General features: G+C 34.9%; 1 protein-coding gene across 1 annotated transcript in view; it reads right to left on the bottom strand.

Annotated features, from left to right (window-relative positions):
- Positions 1–1,144: 1,144 nt before the first annotated feature.
- The window catches only part of LOC132557412 (exportin-5-like), a 30,254-nt gene continuing 9,750 nt past the window's right edge, over positions 1,145–21,648 (bottom strand). The window contains exons 8-32 of the mRNA XM_060221912.1: positions 21,521–21,620; positions 21,285–21,368; positions 20,087–20,212; positions 19,226–19,316; positions 18,453–18,575; positions 17,949–18,115; positions 17,272–17,367; positions 16,713–16,844; positions 16,103–16,209; positions 15,568–15,660; positions 14,210–14,309; positions 13,274–13,339; positions 10,884–10,999; positions 10,641–10,741; positions 10,301–10,397; positions 9,715–9,851; positions 9,238–9,335; positions 8,625–8,665; positions 7,645–7,757; positions 7,309–7,469; positions 6,912–7,016; positions 6,108–6,248; positions 5,143–5,211; positions 4,233–4,331; positions 1,145–2,315 (exon numbers count right to left, since the gene is read on the bottom strand). Of these exons, the coding sequence (XP_060077895.1) occupies positions 2,154–2,315; positions 4,233–4,331; positions 5,143–5,211; positions 6,108–6,248; positions 6,912–7,016; positions 7,309–7,469; positions 7,645–7,757; positions 8,625–8,665; positions 9,238–9,335; positions 9,715–9,851; positions 10,301–10,397; positions 10,641–10,741; positions 10,884–10,999; positions 13,274–13,339; positions 14,210–14,309; positions 15,568–15,660; positions 16,103–16,209; positions 16,713–16,844; positions 17,272–17,367; positions 17,949–18,115; positions 18,453–18,575; positions 19,226–19,316; positions 20,087–20,212; positions 21,285–21,368; positions 21,521–21,620 (2,725 nt within the window). The 3' untranslated portion in view covers positions 1,145–2,153. The remainder of the gene's footprint in view (positions 2,316–4,232; positions 4,332–5,142; positions 5,212–6,107; positions 6,249–6,911; positions 7,017–7,308; positions 7,470–7,644; positions 7,758–8,624; positions 8,666–9,237; positions 9,336–9,714; positions 9,852–10,300; positions 10,398–10,640; positions 10,742–10,883; positions 11,000–13,273; positions 13,340–14,209; positions 14,310–15,567; positions 15,661–16,102; positions 16,210–16,712; positions 16,845–17,271; positions 17,368–17,948; positions 18,116–18,452; positions 18,576–19,225; positions 19,317–20,086; positions 20,213–21,284; positions 21,369–21,520; positions 21,621–21,648) is intronic.

Raw genomic sequence — 21,648 nt, 5'->3', positions numbered from 1 at the left:
GTCTTCTTGGAGGAATGTTGTTAAACCTAGACAGTTAGTGTCAACAGATTCATCACTTGTATCATACAACACAGATCTACTAATGATACAATACAGACCAACACAACCAAAACATACATAACTCATATGTGTATAGCATTTATTGCATATCCTTACCAATCAGCATAAACACTTTACAATTTAACAGAATCAATATTTCTAATTGTTAATAAATAGACCAATTACTTTGAAGAGATTAATATACATGTATAACATAATAACAATCTCTATATGTACAACATGCAAACAGTCATCTGATTCTCCTAACATGTCAGCAACTTTATCTCATACAAACAGATTACTGTACCTATATATATTTGTATCTGGTCAAGGGATTCACTTGTAAGGTATGTAAGCAATCGAGTCACTCAGATAGGGATTGATCCAGTCACACAGGAAAGAGACATCTATATGATAATATCCAGTCACACAGGAAAGAGATATCTATATGAGAGGAGTGATCCAGTCACACAGGAAAGGGACATCTATATAATAGGAGTGATCCAGTCACACAGGAAAGGGACATCTATATAATAGGAGTGATCCAGTCACACAGGAGAGAGATATCTATATGATAGGAGTGATCCAGTCACACAGGAAAGAGACATCTATATAATAGGAGTGATCCAGTCACACAGGAGAGAGATATCTATATAATAGGAGTGATCCAGTCACACAGGAAAGGGACATCTATATAATAGGAGTGATCCAGTCACACAGGAAAGAGACATCTATATAATAGGAGTGATCCAGTCACACAGGAGAGAGATATCTATATGATAGGAGTGATCCAGTCACACAGGAAAGAGACATCTATATGATAGGAGTCATCCAGTCACACAGGAAAGAGATATCTATATGAGAGGAGTGATCCAGTCACACAGGAAAGAGACATCTATATGATAGGAGTGACCCAGTCACACAGGAAAGAGACATCTATATAATAGGAGTGACCCAGTCACAAAGGAAAGAGACATCTATATGATAGGAGTGTTCCAGTCACACAGGAAAGGGATATCTATATGATAGGAGTGATCCAGTCACACAGGAAAGAGATATCTATATGATAGGAGTGATCCAGTCACACAGGAAAGAGACATCAAGTCACACAGGAAAGGGACATCTATATGATAGGAGTGATCCAGTCACACAGGATAGGGATATCTATATGATAGGAGTGATCCAGTCACACAGGAAAGGGATATCTATATGATAGGAGTGATCCAGTCACACAGGAAAGAGACATCTAAATGAGAGGAGTGATCAAGTCACACAGGAAAGGGACATCTATATGATAGGAGTGTTCCAGTCACACAGGAAAGGGATATCTATATGATAGGAGTGATCCAGTCACACAGGAAAGAGATATCTATATGATAGGAGTGATCCAGTCACACAGGAAAGAGACATCTATATGATAGGAGTGATCAAGTCACACAGGAAAGGGACATCTATATGATAAAATCCAGTCACACAGAGGTAGGATATCTGTACAATAGTAACCAGAGCATGTGCTCATTATTTCCAGTACTGACAAGAAACAAGTGCTTCTTGTTTTGCAGTAACAGTCCTATTTGCCACTTGTCACAACCTACCAGGTGTTAGCTAGAAAGGCCTATAGTCCAGGAAACACTGTCTCTGTACCACAATATCAATACCAAACAAGATTTCTGTTCATAATTTTTATTTTCTCAGATTTTAACATTTCTGTAAAGTATAAATGTAAGTGTATAAGTGGCAACATTTCATATGCAATTTACCTGAAGAATCGTAATGCACAGAACCCAGTCAATGGATGGATCAACCCAACAGATGGATTCACCATCAGTGTGAATGATGTACCATCCTGTTCAATGGATGTATGTACCATCCCAATCCTTGGATGTATGTACCATCCTGTTCAATGGATGTATGTACCATTCTGTTCAACGGATGTACATTCATTTCTAGTCAATGGATTCACCAAAATGATGGCTTTGTACACAATCTTTATTATTACACAATTATTTTCACAATGGATATTGAGCATTCTGGTACAAATATCTCATCTTCTATCACTTCTCCAACTCCATACTGAATCCCATCTAGCCTTGAGGCTAATATCTTGACAATGATCAGGAATCTTTAGAACTCCCATTTGTTGGTTTAAATAGGTCACATAAACCCATGTCCTTTGGTTCAACTTCATCCAAAGAAGGTTGTTTTGATCTGATTGTAAATATAGGGGGTAGATTTTTATACTGCGCATCTCTCTTGAATTGCTGACTCACACTTTTCTGAAAAAGATTATAAAGATATCTAAGACTTTTCTGGAATAGACAATATATAAATAATGGAAGTGATCTTCTATTACATTGCCTCTTTTGAAAATGATCCTGAGTTTGTTCATTCATTGCTATGATAATAACAAGCAGCTATCAAATCTGACTCCAGCTATTGTACATCTAGCTGGAGAAGTTTAACTGGTCAGGCAAGACAGGGAATCTAAATACATCAGTTTGAAGGGAAAACACAATGAAATGGAATGAGGGTCTTGTAAACAGTTTATTAACTGAGTTTCAGGTAAAGTATCTTAAACATTATAATACCAACAACAATATTTCATCATAATGAAATTAAAGCATTCTGCAGGGGTTCTACTAGTTCTAGACGGCAGCAAACTTATTTCTTTTCAAATCTTATATAATCAAATACAATATTATGAGATGCAGTACATAGATAAATGAAAGGAGTGTGAGAATGTCTAACTATGAGATGCAGTACATAGATAAATGAAAGGAGTGTGAGAATGTCTAATTATGAGATGCAGTACATAGATAAATGAAAGGAGTGTGAGAATGTCTAACTATGAGATGCAGTACATAGATAAATGAAAGGAGTGTGAGAATGTCTAACTATGAGATGTGAGAATGTCTAACTATGAGATGCAGTACATAGATAAATGAAAGGAGTGTGAGTCTGTCTATCTATGAGATGCAGTACATAGATAAATGAAAGGAGTGTGAGAATGTCTAACTATGAGATGCAGTACTTAGATAAATGAAAGGAGTGTGAGAACTTTCTTATGAAAGATACACAGATAAATGAAAGAGTGTGAGAATGTCTAACTATGAGATGCAGTATATAAATGAAAGGAGTGTGAGAATGTCTATGAGATGCAGTACATAGATAAATGAAAGGAGTGTGAGAATGTCTATGAGATGCAGTACATAGATAAATGAAAGGAGTGTGAGAATGTCTAAATATGAGAGTGTAGAATGTCTAACTATGAGATGCAGTACATAGATAAATGAAAGGAGTGTGAGAATGTCTAACTATGAGATGCAGTACATAGATAAATGAAAGGAGTGTGAGAATGTCTAATTATGAGATGCAGTACATAGATAAATGAAAGGAGTGTGAGAATGTCTAACTATGAGATGCAGTACATAGATAAATGAAAGGAGTGTGAGAATGTCTAATTATGCAGATGCAGTACACAGATAAATGAAAGGAGTGTGAGAATGTATTTCTATTCAGATGCAGTATATAGATAAATAAAGGAGTGTGAGAATGTCTATGAGATGCAGTACATAGATAAATGAAAGGAGTGTGAGAATGTCTATGAGATGCAGTACATAGATAAATGAAAGGAGTGTGAGAATGTCTAATTATGAGATGCAGTACACAGATAAATGAAAGGAGTGTGAGAATGTCTAACTATGAGATGCAGTACATAGATAAATGAAAGGAGTGTGAGAATGTCTAACTATGAGATGCAGTACATAGATAAATGAAAGGAGTGTGAGAATGTCTAACTATGAGATGCAGTACATAGATAAATGAAAGGAGTGTGAGAATGTGTCTATTTCAGTGATTTTTGGGAGTCAGATATTTGAGTTGTGGATTTATGCTCTTCATTTGGGACTCACTCAAATTTTGAGTATCTACTAAATCCATTTCTACTGGGACTCATCAAATCTTACAACTATACCAGTGTTCTGGACTTGCATGAGAAAATCCAACAATTACTGATTTGTTGTAACAATAGCTTTTCATTGCTGTTGTTGTTTTGTGTTTGACAAATGAGCAAAAGTGAAGGTTTGTGTATGCATTTCAAAAGCACTATTGTCATTCATAGAACTGTTGGTAGAAGAAAACAATTTAAGCAACAAAATGAGGAACAAGAAAACGACTGAATTTATCAAACTTACCCCAATGACATCAGCTACCAGCTTTTTAAAGATATCTTTCTTCTTCTTATCTGATAATTGTTTTTGTGGACTTGGCTGTAAAATTTTTTCATCAAAAGCCTGAAAATCAAGTAAAATTACTTGTCAAAGGGAGATAATTGAAAAGCTTGTGACATTACAAAAGGAATGTCATATCACTGTCCTGTTTGTACTGGTACCAATAAAAACAGATTAGATTTGACAACAAACAGTTTTTCACAATATTCAAAGGTTATTAATGACATACTACATTTTCCAGGTTATAAGTCGCCCCAGTATATAAGCCGCAGAGTTGATTTTTACCATTTTTTTTTCAATTTCATCCATGTATAAACAGTATCAGAATATAAGCCACACCCAATCTTACAAAGTGTTAACTGTTATGTTGATATAACAGACAACGGCGGGCAATTTACCAAGATCGTCAGTGAAACATTTAATAAAGTTTGCAATGAATTATACACTGATAATCCTTTATTTTATTGATGTATTAAAAAAACATAAAATAGCAATTACTGAACTCATTTGGCTTGGGTGCCTTCAGATTGTCTACACACGAATATAAAGCATATTTTTTGTGTTTTTTTTCATCCTGCCAATTTTTTTTTCATCCATATATAAGCTGCACCGCTATATAAACCCTATGCCTGACTCGTGAGTAAAATGGTGCGGTTTACAAACTGGAAAATACCGTATGTTGTGACTTCAGTCACTGACGTACTGGAACACTCTTTAAGAACACAAAAATACTTTTTGTTTGTAGTTAAATGACTGCTTGTGATATTTGAATTAGAGATTATGCAGAAGAGATATTTCAACAGAGTAGGTTATTTCAAAGCAGTGTATATAGAGAGAGACCTCATTTGTCTAGACACCTTATTTGACTACCTACCCTGACAGCCTCCGCTGAACAGTTGGGAATCTGTTGTAGCACACTGGCTAAATTGGGGAAGTGTGGTCTCTAAAACACACAACAACACAAACGATTATTCATACCTTTAAGGCAACGACTTCATTTAAAACAGTGAAACCTCACTATATCCTTGTGAGTGACAAAGGTGATGAAGTTTACAAGCATATTCAATACTGTTTTTACAAAATGAGATGGAAGATAGATGTTTGATGTTTTACATAAAAATCTGAACATGAACAGTTTCCCTTACCAGGAGTCATACATCTGTACCCCTAACAAGAAATACATACCAGGAGTCATACATCTGTACCCCTAACAAGAAATACATACCAGGAGTCATACATCTGTACCCCTAACAAGAAATACATACCAGGAGCTTGTACATCTGTACCCCTAACATGAAATACATACCAGGAGCTTGTACATCTGTACCCCTAACAAGAAATACATACCAGGAGCTTGTACATCTGTACCCCTAACAAGAAATGCACACCAGGAGCTTGTATATCTATACCCCTAACAAGAAATACATACCAGGAGCTTGTACATCTGTACCCCTAACAAGAAATACATACCAGAAGTTTTTACAATTGTACCCCTAACAAGAAATACATACCAGGAGCTTGTACATCTGTACCCCTAACAAGAAATACATACCAGGAGCTTGTGCATATGTACCCCTAACAAGAAATACATACCAGGAGCTTCTACATGTGTACCCCTAACAAGAAATACATACCAGAAGTTCATACATCTGTACCCCTAACAAGAAATACATACCAGGAGCTTGTACATCTGTACTCCTAACAAGAAATACATACCAGAAGTTCATACATCTGTACTCCTAACAAGAAATACATACCAGAAGTTCATACATCTGTACTCCTAACAAGAAATACATACCAGAAGTTCATACATCTGTACTCCTAACAAGAAATACATACCAGAAGTTCATACATCTGTACTCCTAACAGCAGTAAATCATTCTGAGCTGCCTCATGCTGACCATGAACTTGGAGACCAAACAGCACAGCATAGAAAAACACATTGACAGCCTCTGGTACCAATTTGTGGTCTGCCAGTAACTGGAAAGTTAGAAAAATTAGTTATAAACAATAATACACCAGTCAATAAGACAATGTATATTTCAGGATCCTGTTTATTATCTGGTTACTTCTCATGTGACATAATACTAAAAAAATCCTGCTGTCAGGTCTATACTGGATTAACAGTGACAAGTTATACCTACAGAGGTTGGTGAGTCAGGTCAATACATGTATTAATCTATATTTTACACAATTTCATGAAGGAATATCAATAACATTTAAGAAATGGTTTGCCTACTAGAAGTCAACATTACCTCATACATCAGTTTAATACTTGTAATTTATCTATTCAATAAGAAATTATGAGATTGATGTAAAAAAGAATCTGTTCGATAGAGTGAACTTTATTATATAGTATTTAAAGTATATCATTGTTGGAGGTGTGTACAAAGCTTTGAGTCAATTTGAAATCTTTTTGTAAAGAGTTCTATTATCTATTTTATTAAACATCCAATTTGGTTTTTATAGTAATTACTTTGTGTAAACTGAGAGAAACACACTGACCTGACACTGAAGTGAAAAATGATGTAAAAAGTAAAAAAAAAAGCAGGACCAAAGAATACAAGACTTAGTGACAAAGTGTAAAGATAGTACTGGTAAGACTTAGCGACAAAGTGTAAAAATGTAAAGGGGTGTACATACCTGTGATATGGCAAACCAACACACATTAGTTGCTCTCAGTATCATGGTGGAATCTTTCCAGGCTAGGGAGTTGAACACATACATTACAATAGATGGGTACACTTCCTGTTGACAGATCAAAGTATAGCAGTTATCATTCACCTGTTACTTAAGTGTTGATAGTAAAAAATATAAATGTCTCTAATCTCAAACCATGGTGGCCATCTTGGATTTCTTATTAATCCAAACAAGCACAATCATGAATCTGATTTAAAGGACTGGTGCAATTTTGTAACCATTTTTGGATAACATCTCAGCTTCACAGAACTTGAAAATTAATTACCAATTTTTTCAGTTGAAATATATCAAATCAAATATTGATATTAGGTATCTCTTCCTCAATAAAAGAAAAACTTACTTCATTTTTCATACACAGAATGCCCAGTTCACTGAGACAGGCTTCCTTGTTCTGCTGTTGTTGGTTAGATGAATTCTCCGTTAGCGTACCTTCCTCATCCATCATCTGGTCCTCTGTAGCACCCTCTGCAGAGTTTGATGGGCGGTACCGACAGATTGTAACTGTCACAAAACAGAATTCTTCTGATTTATCAACAGTATATCTTATTCCATCCAGTTTATATACCATGTAATGTGGAGGTTTCATCTGTGATTTCATTCATATCCTTATATAAGACTGCACTTCATTAACTACAGTATCAGGTTGCCCTGTTTATCTGACTAGACAGAAACTTACCCAGCAGGTCAACATATTCTCTGGTCATTTGACGGGTCAACTGGTCATCCAGGATCTCTTGGGACTCTGGATTGTCATCTTCTATCTCTGCCTTACCATCCTCTGTGTGGTGACTGACAGTACATATGTAAAGAGTTATCACAAGTGGTGTACATGTATGATGTTACAGTGTACAACAGTAGATAGTGTGAGTTTGATGTTACATACAGGTGTACAACAGTAGATAGCATGAGTTTGATGTTACATACAATGTACAACAGTAGATAGCATGAGTTTGATGTTACATACAGGTGTACAACAGTAGATAGCATGAGTTTGATGTTACATACAGGTGTACAACAGTAGATAGCATGAGTTTGATGTTACATACAAGTGTACAACAGTAGATAGCATGAGTTTGATGTTACATACAGGTGTACAACAGTAGATAGCATGAGTTTGATGTTACATACAGGTGTACAACAGTAGATAGTGTGAGTTTGATGTTACATACAAGTGTACAACAGTAGGTATAATGATTATGATGTTACATACAGGTGTACAACAGTAGGTATAATGATTATGATGTTACATACAGGTGTACAACAGTAGGTATAATGATTATGATGTTACATACAGGTGTACAACAGTAGGTATAATGATTATGATGTTACATACAGGTGTACAACAGTAGGTATAATGATTATGATGTTACATACAGGTGTACAACAGTAGGTATAATGATTATGATGTTACATACAGGTGTACAACAGTAGGTATAATGAGTATGATGTTACATACAGGTGTACAACAGTAGGTATAATGAGTATGATGTTATATATACAGCAGAAAGTAAAATATGGTACAAGTAAGATGTTATATATGGCAGCAGCTATAGTGTATAGAATTTTAATTGCGATATTAGGGTGTTCACCAATTTATTTATAGAATCATAATATTAAGTATTATTTCCCTGATCCATGTCTACACAGATATCCTACCTGTTTCTCTGGTTTATAACTGCCCACTTGGTACTCAATCTCTGAAAAATAACAATATAACAATTAGCCATTATTTCTTATATCACAGATAAGTACATCAATTGTTTAAAACTAATATCCTGATCACCAAACACTGTTTAACATAATATTATGTGAATCAAAACAAAGTTGTCATCATATATAATGACTGATTTGACCTCTTCCATCTGGTCACCATGAATACAATTATTTGATTTGGTCAATATAGATATTGACTGGTCTGATTGGTCACTGGGACACAGACTCTGATCTGGTCACCATGGATACAGACTGATCTGATCTGGTCATCATGAATACAGACTGATCTTGTCTGGTCTCCATGGATACTCACTAATTTGATCTGGTCCCCATGAATACAGACAAATCTGATCTGGTCACCATGGATACAGACTAATCAGATCTGGTCACCATGGATACAGACTAATCAGATCTGGTCACCATGGATACAGACTAATCTGGTCTGGTCACCATGGATACAGACTAATCAGATCTGGTCACCATGGATACAGACTAATCTGATCTGGACTCTTTGAATACTGACCAATTATACCTTTTATTACTAAAAGATACTCACTTGATACATATATGGACACAGAAATGCCAGCAGAGGTATGACAGCCATCTCATAGCAAGACTTCGGACAGTTTTGTACAAAGGGTTTCATGAACATACGTGGTACTGGTCAAGGATTACAAATGCAAGTGATGAAGAATTGTTAAACAAATAAGAAATCTTTTTAGTACCTGTTGTTGGTTTGATTTACTGTTGCTGTACAATTAATCAAGATTGTAAGCATTGAAAAAATAGCAAATATGTTTCAATTATGTGTCATAAAAATACCATTTTGTCACATGACAAAAATCAGAATTAAATCTTGGCAAACAGTCCCTCTAGCTCTAACAGATGCTTTAGTTCAAAGTTAAACTGATCACATTTATGATAAAACTGTTTTCCTGAATGCTGTAATACAATATCATCAGATTTTGTTGTTTGATATAAGATACCTACAACACAGATACTGACATCCCTACAGAGAGGAACTAAAGGATATGTAAAATGGGTTTGATTCTGTATTCAGGAAGGACGTCCAGGTTGGTGAAGATGGTACTGAGCAGAGACTGGGTGAGATTGGGGATAGTGTAGAACTCCTGTCCTAGACACGGACCAGCATTTCCTAAGATGTGACAGCTATATAACAACAAAGCCACACTACACAATTTTTGAAATCCCTGGTATGTGCAATTAGTTTAGTTGGTTCAGCAATGTTATTAATGTTACAGTGTAATGAGATATTACTGTGTTTCATTAAATATTTCTGTGTGTCATTAAATATTTGTGTGTCATTAAATATTTCTGTGTTTCATTAAATATTTCTGTGTGTCATTAAATATTTCTGTGTGTCATTAAATATTTCTGTGTGTTATTATATATTACTGTGTGTCATTACATATAACTGGGTGTCATTACATATTACTATGTATTAGTATGTCATCAGATATCTCTCTGTATCATCAGATATTCATCAGTGTCAATTGCTTCTGTTGTCATTATACCTGAATGTGTCATTAAATCTCCATATCAAAATAATCTATTACATCTACAAGTATGGCATTAGGCCTTTTTTAGTTTGATCTTACCATGTGTCATGTGTGGAGCAGAGAAATAGCTGCATCCTCTCTAGGGGCTGTCGAAAGGTGGAGTTATTGGTGTTGTCCACACATGGTGGGGGAATACCTTTTAGGACACAAGTAAAAAATATCATCCTGATTAGTCACAAAATATCTTGTGTAAAACAAAATTTTTTACTTCCGAAAAGTTTTAATTTATCTGCATCATATTGCTCTAAAACAAACATTAATCCTGGAAAATTCCATACAAAAATGCTGGGTTTTTTATTGACTGATAGTGTAACTTAAAATATTTTGTGTGAATAAAAAAAAAGATGGATATTTATTTAATAATGAAACACTGACTCACCTAGTACACTTAATCTATCTGTCTCTGACAAATCGTAAGACTTGACAAAATCTGGATGCCGTAACTTTAGATATTCAGGTTGCCATGTAGAATTCATAGTTCTGAAACAAGCATTATTACATTTATGAATCACAATAACCATGATTTTATTTAAAGGTAATTCCTTTGACTGTAATCATACTTGGGGTAGTATTGTATGGTAATTCCTATAGCTAAAGAGTGATACACTATAGGGTTCCCTACTTGGTGAGAGTTAATAGATTCTCCAGCAGTACACTGATGTGTGTGGTGGCAGGGTTCCTTAGAGCTGTTGTCCCATCCTCCATGACCCCTATCGCAAACCCACTTTTACTGGCTACCTGTAACACATAGATCTACAGTTAAAATTTTTCCATTATGTGTAATCCAATAATTATCAACTTAAACACACACATAATAAACAACAACACCCCACCCCTCCAAGAAAAACAACAAAAAGACAAAATAAAGATCAAACAACAGGCATAAAGGGCTTGTATCTGTCATCTGGCTTTGTTTCACTGAAATTGTCTTATCCAAAGGAAAGAAATTCTAAAGGTTTTTAAATCTATTTTCCAGTTGGGCTACACCCATCTGCTCCCAGAAGGTCACATAAACCATTAATATAAAAGTCTCCTTTGCCCAAGATTGTTTCAGACCAACTTGGGCCTGAATCCAGGCACCCCTTACAGAAGAAAAAGAATTTTTAAAACATCACTCTAATCCCCCTATTGGGACCAACTCTTCCTAACCCAGAGGGCAGAGACTCACTGTTTATAAAAACTGATCACCCTTCTTAGTACGATGTTTCAGATCATTTTGGGACCAAATATGGCCAATTCTACAGAAGAAGAATTTGTCCCTATTGGGCCCTACCCTTCCTTTCCCAGTGAGCTGAGACCTACTTTTTATACAAAATTGATTCCCCTTCACCTATGGATGTTTTAGACCAAATTGGTACAGAATGAAGGTATTCCAGCAGATAAAAAAGGATTTAAGGGGTTGGCTTTATTATCCCTTTAGGGCCCAGATCCTGCCCCAAGTGGCTGAGGCCACTGTTTATAAAAAAATGATTCCCTTCACCTAAGAAGGCTTCGGACAAAATTTGGGCAAAATCAATTAATTGATATAGGAGAAGTAGAACTTTTAACTATTTCTTCTATTATCTGTATTGTGCCCTTCCCTTCCCACTCCTGGGTGCAAAGATCTACGGTTAACACAAAATTTATTCCCCTTCACCTAAGAATACTTCACTCCAGGTTTCTGCAAAATCCAATCATTACAGGAGAAGTAGTATTTTAAAGCATTCGCTCAATAAACCTATCAATTATATAAAACTGGGGCTTCTCCAAAGGATGCTTAGTAAAAATCCACTAAAACGTTCATGACTAGTAGCAATTTATAGGAAATGTTGACAGATGACAACAGGCAATGGACAACTGGGGACAGATGCTGCAGTATCCCGATAATTAACTATGTCCTTTGGGCTAGGACAGCTTAAAAAAGATGTTTTTACATTTTATTTTTTTTAAGAAGAGGCACATCACCTCTGTAAGTACATTAAGTTAATATGAAAATTTCCAGCTGGGATTACCATGATTTATATATGCAAAAATATCTATGAAATCAAATTCATTTAATAACGCCCTGATTCATATACCTGGTATATTGGTGTTCATTCAGACATAAAAAAAACTGTAAATATTGTACTAAACTGTTTATAGCTATATGGTATCACAACCAGGTTAGTTCATATTGTTTTACTACTGCTAAAGTAGTGTAACGTGTTTTAGCTAGAAAACTGTGCAGTTATTGTCCTGTCAGTTAAGGAATGCTTCAGGTTTTACCTGGAGATAGCAAAAGATCATGTTATTTACTGCATCATTGTATGATAACTATGTTGCAGTCGAATATGCCATCAGATATTCATATGCATATCTTGTTCATGTGTTGTCTTCTATCAATGTCTGTGATATTTCATTCATGTCCAAAATAAGAACTAGGAATCCCCTGCTTAATGATGTATCAACATAAAACTAGGAATCCCCTGCTTAATGATGTATCAACATAAAACTAGGAATCCCCTGCTTAATGATGTATCAACATAAAACTAGGAATCCCCTGCTTAATGATGTATCAACATAAAACTAGGAATCCCCTGCTTAATGATGTATCAACATAAAACTAGGAATCCCCTGCTTAATGATGTATCAACATAAAACTAGGAATCCCCTGCTTAATGATGTATCAACATAAAACTAGGAATCCCCTGCTTAATGATGTATCAACATAAAACTAGGAATCCCCTGCTTAATGATGTATCAACATAAAACTAGGAATCCCCTGCTTAATGATGTATCAACATAAAACTAGGAATCCCCTGCTTAATGATGTATCAACATAAAACTAGGAATCCCCTGCTTAATGATGTATCAACATAAAACTAGGAATCCCCTGCTTAATGATGTATCAACATAAAACTAGGAATCCCCTGCTTAATGATGTATCAACATAAAGACACATGAGAAGGATAAGCATCATTGATTTGCATTGTTAATTAACATTACAAAGATTATAGTCAATTACAATGGTATAATGTGGTACAAAATGTCTACCTGTGTGTCTTCTGGCCACCTACTTCTCTTCAGTACAGCCAGGATAGTGTTGACACAGTACGCCATCTGGAAAACAAATAGGATTGCTTAGAATTAATAAGTCATTGGCAACATCAACGACACAAAAAATACATATCTTTCTATATACTGTTATTAAATCATATAGATGTTTTTCCTTTGGACTAAAATTTCCTAGTTTGAAAAATATCCATCTTTGTTGGCTCTTGATTTTGTAATTAAATGTTGCTCACAAAATCAGCTAGTGCTAAAATCTATGTTAACTTTCTCCACTTATCATTTCGTGGACATATAAATTTGTGGATTTAGTTTATCCACCTATTCAATAAATATAAGTTAATAGAAAATAATTATTTTACAGTAGTAAATAACTTTGGGTATTAATAAATACCAACATATTACATATCAATGATCTGTGACTCTGGGGCTACCACAAGCCTCATATTATGGTTACAGGCAAGATGGCAGATTTCTGTAGCTCACAGCAGTCAAATTTACATACAAGTGATCTGTTGATGCCACAGACTTGTAGGCTAGAGAAATCATTGTTACATACAAGTTGTACCCTAGAGAAGTCATTGTTACATACAAGTTGTACCCTAGAGAACCCTTAGTTACGTATAAGTTGTACCCTACAGAACCCTTAGTTACGTACAAGTTGTACCCTAGAGAAGTCATGTTACATACAAGTTGTAGGCTAGAGAAGTCATTGTTACATACAAGTTGTAGGCTAGAGAGGTCATTGTTACATACAAGTTGTACCCTAGAGAACCCTTAGTTACATACAAGTTGTACCCTAGAGAACCCTTAGTTACATACAAGTTGTAGGCTAGAGAAGTCATTGTTACATACAAGTTGTAGGCTAGGGAAGTCATTGTTACATACAAGTTGTAGGCTAGAGAACCCTTAGTTACATACATGTGATCTATTAATGCCACAGGTGTCTGCTGAAGATGGTTCTACTGGAGCCTGATCCAATCCAATGTAGGACATAAACTTCTCTGGTGACCAAAAAGCTCTGGGAAAAAGAACAATGACTCCAGTGACATAACAAGGTGAAAAGTGAAACATAGCATATCAATATAAACAAGGGATGATAATTTGATTGACTATCTACAATTATCAGTTATGCTGTTTAACACTTGTTTTCTCAAAACCTACTGAGTCAAAATTCCATTTGAGTCAAAATAATTTCCAAATCCCAATTTTTTGTTTTCTTTATCTTTGTAATTTTAGTTCAGATTTCATGGAGCCTAAACTTTGTTTGTGTAGAAGTGATTTTTCAGTCCCTTCAATTTTACAGCAATTGAAAAGTCATCTGTTGTCTCAAAATTTTGTTTTTGTCAAAATATCAGCACACAATCTAAAGAGTTCAATCAATACATACACAGATTGAAATATCACCTTTACACAACACATGGCTAAATACACAGCGTATTGGTCTGTAGCACACAAAACAGTTTACCTATGACTAATAATTACCAGTTTCACAATCAAATTAAAAGTTGTCTTCTTAATTAATATCATTGTATTGTAGCATTGACTTACCTGTGTGTTAAACAAGTACCGTATTTACACAGGACATGAAAACTGATGATGTTTCAAAATCAGTATGAAAGACCAGAAACAGTAGGCTAGGTTACATGCATGTGAAAGGAGCGATGAAAATGAGAGTGTTTTTAAGGGTAGTAGTACAGTAACATGTACTGGTTGACAGTGATAAAGATTTGATTTTATGCTATACGTTTTTTCTATTATAGTCATTTTAACATTAGCTGTAACTTCAAACATTGTTTCTAGTAGCATATCAAAAGAAAATATTTAGTTTCCTTTTATTTATTCTGACATTCTGAAACATTTATGACCAATGTAAGAGGATTGTACACATGTGCCAAATGGAACTAAGAGAGGAGCTGATCTCCATTTATATGGTTTTGTTGGATAGATAAACAATCAAAAGAGAAAGTAATAATTTATTTGTTTCTAATTATTTACAATCCTTTCAAACAGCCGGCTGATTTTCATGGTTTGTAGCATGGATCACCATGCTATCGTAGCCTGTGCATCATTCACAGTAATCAACGTCAGAAAGCTGATATCATCAACTTTATTTGGACACTTTGAGTCAAAATTCAAATAAGGTCCCCTAAATTTTGAGATAACAAGTTTAGATTGTAATTGATGTACACAGCTGTTCAACACGTCTCTCGGCTGAACAGTTCTTGGTCCAGTACAACAAATAAAGTCTGATAATACATATTGTACATTCAACCTACTGTTTAAACTCTTCAGACAACCATAAATCTTTGACAGGTTTCAGGACTTCCTCTATAAATGATGACTGCTTGTTGAAATTATGAAATTTATTACTGAAATGAATAAAAGACAAGTTTGAAACTATAGACTATACACATTGAGGATGTTTTCCTGTACTGCCTTACTTTATTTATTAGGGTCATCAAGTGTCAACTCAATCAATACACATGTAATATATTTTATTTAACATTTTATAAGTTCCTCTCTTAAAATCCATATCTATCACTTATGAATGCATGGGTTGTGTATAGAGAGGTCATATACTGGTCTATGTTTGGGAATTTCCAGGATGAATGTTAACAACAACTAGGCTCAGAAAAATTATATTTAAAGTCGTCCTTTAGACAAACTTATGCTGTCATGATTCTGTATTCAAAACTTTCAGACTATTTAAAATTTAGAATAAACTTTAGAGTCATAAATACAACACAAGTTAATACATTATCTGTTAGACATGTTTGAAGTCTGTCCATGGAAAGATAAATTGGTGCTCACCTGATTAGTATGAGTGCCTCTATGAGAATACATTTCTCCATCTGTGAGAGTTGTTCAGTGTCCCTACTGATCACTTGTATATGGCTGTATAGCTTGTCAAACACAGGCTGTCAGTGTAAACATCATACTTTAATTATCAGTATTGTCATTTACAACATTACGTCAAGAAAATGATTTCCATCACAGAGACAGAAATTAAAACATGGGAAGCAGGGACAACTCAATACAGATACAAAGTACAAATATTACAAAACTGCTGAAAGTAAACTCTTACACTGATTGATATCTTAATGTTGTAAATAATCTACTTCCAAGAAAGTCTTTCCCAGTCTCATCAAAATGTTGATGGAGCTTTGAAATATCAAGATGGGGACAAATATGACAATATAAAGAGGTGCAGACCACATTTGTATAAAGACAGGACCATTAAAGATTGTACAAAAGACACAAGCGAATAGCATCTTTTAATACTAATTCCAAACATATTTCCAAAACTAATTTCCAAGAATTTTCACAAATCACAATTTGGCAAAAAATATTACTACATTTTAAATGGTTTCTTAACAAGAAATTTTCTTATTTCATTTGCATATAAGTTGATATGACGTACAATGAGGAGATCTGTGTAGACTTTACAAATCTTCACTAAGATTGAACAGGCATGCTGACGGACATTCTTAACAGCTTTACTTCGTGTTGATTTGGTCTGGCCTGGCAAGTTGAAAGTAACAGCAGAAAATATCTGAAGAGGAAATCCAGAAGATTATGATCACATTGGTACCCCATAAACCTGAACTGAGGGAAGTATGCAATGTGTAACATATGTCTTCACTCAAACTTTTATGGAAATTCCACATGCTAAATACAAAGTCTAAAACTAAACAGAGCTAACAAAGTTTGGTCCAGAAAAAGTTCAAATGCTTCAGAAATTTGTAGTAACAATTTTTTGTCTCAATGACTTCATCATTAAACAGATACAGGAAAGTGCTAGAATAAAAACAACATTTTAAAGCTATCATTGATTGCAAGAACAACCTAAACATCTAAATTCTTCAAGTTGATAACCCCACCTTGTCTCCCAGGTGTGACAACCAAATAGATAGAAAGAAGTCTACATGATAATTTTATGGAGAGTTCACATTAACAACATTTATTTCAGTTAGACTCACCTTTTCAAGAACCATTGGTAATTTTTCTGGAGCTCCATTCACGAATGGAAACAAAGCTGATATACAGGACAAGAGTGATGACAAAATGAGAGGGTCCTACAACATACAGATATATATACAAATGCGTAGACCTTACCCCTACATCATACAGATATATATACAAATGTGTAGACCTTACCTCTACAACAAACAAATATATACAGTTAGTGGAGACCTTAGTCCTTAAACATAGAGATATATATATAGATATACAGGTAGTGTACACCTTACCCCTAAAACATACAGATATATATATACAGGTAGTGGAGACCTTAGTCCTTAAACATACAGATATATATATATATAGATATACAGGTAGTGTAGACCTTACCCCTAAAACATGCAGATATATATATATATACAGGTAGTGGAGACCTTAGTCCTTAAACATACAGATATATATATATATATATACAGGTAGTGTAGACCTTACCTCTACAACAAACAGATATATATACAGGTAGTGGAGACCCAGTCCTTAAACATACAGCATTTTAGTGAATAAAACTGAACTGAAGCATCAGAAATTTTGTCTGATGAACAACAGAAAACAATTCTTACATTCTTACATGTAAAGAATTCCAGAGCCTAGTGATAAACCTCTTAAGATTATTTTTATGTGTCATCAAAACTCTCACCTCTGTTTTGAATTCTAAAACGTTGCCAAGGAGACAGATGCCTTCCTGTTGGTTTGGGGTAGTTTTGACAGACAACACCCGTGACATCACACTCTCCAGACATACTGTCATGGCATCCCAAGCGATAAAAGATGGCGAGGAAAGCCGACAGTAGCCATTCTCTGACCCTAAAAAATGGTTTGTAAAGACACATAAAAGGCTTTTGTTTTTACCTCAGTTGTAAGTTACGAAAGCTTCCCCATGTACTTCACAGGATTTGTCTCACAATTTTTACTCTTTGAAGATATTTCAGTATTTTTATCTTAATTCAAGCAAAAAAGATACCATTTTGACAGTAGTCATGAGTTGGGCTATGAATTTCTCTACTTATCTTATTTATAATGTATCTAAATATAGGGATTTTATGACATTGTGGAAAAACATTAAAAACATATCATCGCTCATAATATAGGAACCTTAGCTGTAACAGTATATAGTTTTAGGTTGTATATCTGTAACACTCACCTTCTCCAGTATCAACAGGCTTCTGTAGAATACTCTGTAACCACATCCCAGCAAACTGGAATGCTGTTTCTGGTTGAAGAACAGTAGCAAGCTTGAGGGTATCAGCTACTTCTGCTCTGTACTCTATAAGCAAATGGCAAACATAGTACTTTGTATATACCAAGGAAACAGGTTTTTTGGGGTCAAAGCAGGAGGTCAATGACTGTCAAGGATAAATGTCCCTGGCACATCTACCATAATTAATTAACAAAAACATAAAATGATACAGCTATTCTGGCCCTTATCATTGAAAAGTTTTATCAATAATTAGAAGAACAGCATGCAAATGTAAAACTATTTGATGGAAAAGTTCAAAAAACGCTATATTTTCATTTACCATTGGCCTAAAGTGGAATATTTCCTCTCATTACTGACAGTATTTTCTCTTAAATACATTAAACTATCTTCTCCTAGAACTCTTTTTAAACAGTATAGGACACTTTTTGATGGCAAAGTTACACAATATGAGAACATGTATTGGAGAAAAGCATCTTTTGTTTACTGAAGACTATTGGAGAGTTACCTAGGAAATCGTGCTGATGTAAATAAGTCAAGTTTATGCTTAAATCTTCATATTCTATTGTTAATGATTACACCAAGGTAACCACAAAAGTGATCCTTCTGACAGGTGAGCAGATGAGTAGAAATGCTTCATCAGCAGCCATATCTTATAGCCAAGAGCAATAACATGCATCAGTCAAATGTGATATATGGAAGATATGTAAGAAACTTACTGGAGAAGAATGTGGTGAACTCTTCGTCGCTATCATGGTCCAATCTAGAGTACTTACAACTTGGTGAATTGTTCTGGGTCGGGAAGCCAACCTAAAACCCAGTACACTCCAGATTATCTAGCATTATATGGCTCTGTTCATCTAGTCATTGAACTAGAGGAACTATACTCTGTTTAATGTCTTACTACTCTTACAAGTACCAGCATGAAATATATAATTACATCATTTATCAATTAGATCTTAAAAACATATGTGTCCCATCAGATTCCAATTTTGTAACTTACTCAAAACAAAGTGATAAAATTTAACAATGATTTTCCTATTCTGAAACAGTGACATTTATAGATCAACAGTGTGTGTTGGCTAGAAAAAACATCATCAAGAAGGACATTTTATAAGAAGTGGAGCTGCATTACAATGTAGACATACTGTTTCCACATCATTATAGTAAGTGGAGCAGTATCATAGCCATATTGTTATCATGTAATGATAAGTATTTACCTTGAAAATCAACAAGTTGCCGTAAAGTTATAATGAAATGTTTTTTAAACGTCCCATTTTCTGACATTTCAATTTCTGTTGTATTCTAGAGTTTACAGAAAACGTCTAAAGTAATCATTTAATCCAACCTAGAAAAAACGTGGGACTTACTGGTCCCCTGAAAGCCTTAAGCATTGATGTTAACATAGAAGTAGAAGTTAGAAGCCGTTCATATTCATTTTTTTTTTAGTTCCTTGAAACTTTGCCTACGATCTTTCTGTGAGTATACTGGTAAGAGAGGATGTTGACTGAATGTTTTCTACAAAGTCATCATCTACAGCTTCATTAGGCATCACTTACATTTGTTCCGAATAATCCTACCTTTTGTAATGTGTCTGTTGCACTTTCAAACAGTCTAGGTATGAAGGATTGGACTATTGGGTCAACACTTATTATCTCATGACGTAGAAAACTTGACCAAAGGGACTGGGTGAAACAGCTGATCATCTACAGAAAAAAAATCATGTTATAACAACCAGTTATTTAAATACTAAAATTATCTAAATAAGTAGAAAGATATGGATAATTGATAATTATTTCAGCCATATTCTGATTTGCTCTGAAGTCAGGAAAACCTCAGAAACAAAACTGTACAAGCAAAATATCCAATAAAAATTGTAAACAGTTCATGGATTTGTGACTTATCAAACTGTAATGAATAATGTATGAGGGCATCACTTTTCTGACTAGAGTACTTTCAACACCACACTTACTTGACTGGTGTACTTTAAACTTACAAGTAAATGATTGAGGTAATTTATGGAGTAGACTTTCCTGGTTGATGTACTTTCTGTTGACGACTTACCTGGTTTGTGTATTTAAAGGAGAAGATGTACCTGATTGAGGTACCTAAAGTTGATAAATAACCTGCTTGAGATATTTCAGGAAAACACTTACCTGTTTAAGTACTTAAAGGAGAACATTTACTTGGTTGAGGTACTGTAAGCAGAATCTTACCTGATTGAGGTGATTTAAGGAGATTTACCTGGCTGAGGTGATTCAAGGAAATTTACCTGGCTGAGGTGATTCAAGGAGATTTACCTGGCTGAGGTGATTCAAGGAGATTTACCTGGCTGAGGTGATTCAAGGAGATTTACCTGGCTGAGGTGATTCAAGGAGATTTACCTGGCTGAGGTGATTTAAGGAGATTTACCTGGCTGAGGTGATTTAAGGAGATTTACCTGGCTGAGGTGATTTAAGGAGATTTACCTGGCTGAGGTGATTCAAGGAGATTTACCTGACTGAGGTGATTCAAGGAGATTTACCTGGCTGAGGTGATTTAAGGAGATTTACCTGGCTGAGGTACTTTAGAGAGAAGACTTACCCAGCTGAAGCACTTTAGGAGAAGACTTACCTGGTGGGGGTACAAAAGTTTCATAACTCTGGTACAGAAAAGATCTACCTGACTGCAGTTCAGGGCAAAAGTTACCTGGTGCCACACTTTAAGCAATAGACTTACGACAGTGGAGTATTTAAGTGCAAGACTTACCTGATGTACGACTATAGCAACACAACCTACCTGACTGGGGAATTTTGTTAGCACTAGAAGAGCCTCTAGATATTTCTCAAAGGTGGCTGGTTGTTTTACATCAGGTAAGTGACCCTAAAACCAAAATAATTCATCAACAATGTCATAGAGCCCATACATCACATAAAAATATTTTTCGCCTTCATTGTTTAGGATGATCATTAGTATATTTACACAAGTAAACAACTTTACTTAACACTGATTACAAACAGCATTAGTATACTCACCCACATAGCACACAATTGTTTACCCAGTTCTGTTAAAACTTGACATAGTCTCTTCAGGAACAAATAAAAGTAATCATTGTGAGAGGCTTGCTCTGCAGCTCTGTTGATAAGAGAAAAAGAAATAAATG

The sequence above is a fragment of the Ylistrum balloti genome, unplaced genomic scaffold (assembly GCF_031769215.1).
Source record: "Ylistrum balloti isolate Yb309-2 unplaced genomic scaffold, AGI_CSIRO_Ybal_v1 Utg370668, whole genome shotgun sequence".
NCBI lineage: Eukaryota > Metazoa > Mollusca > Bivalvia > Pectinida > Pectinidae > Ylistrum > Ylistrum balloti.
Note: the sequence above shows the minus strand (reverse complement) of the source record. Positions and strands in the feature narration are given on the sequence as shown.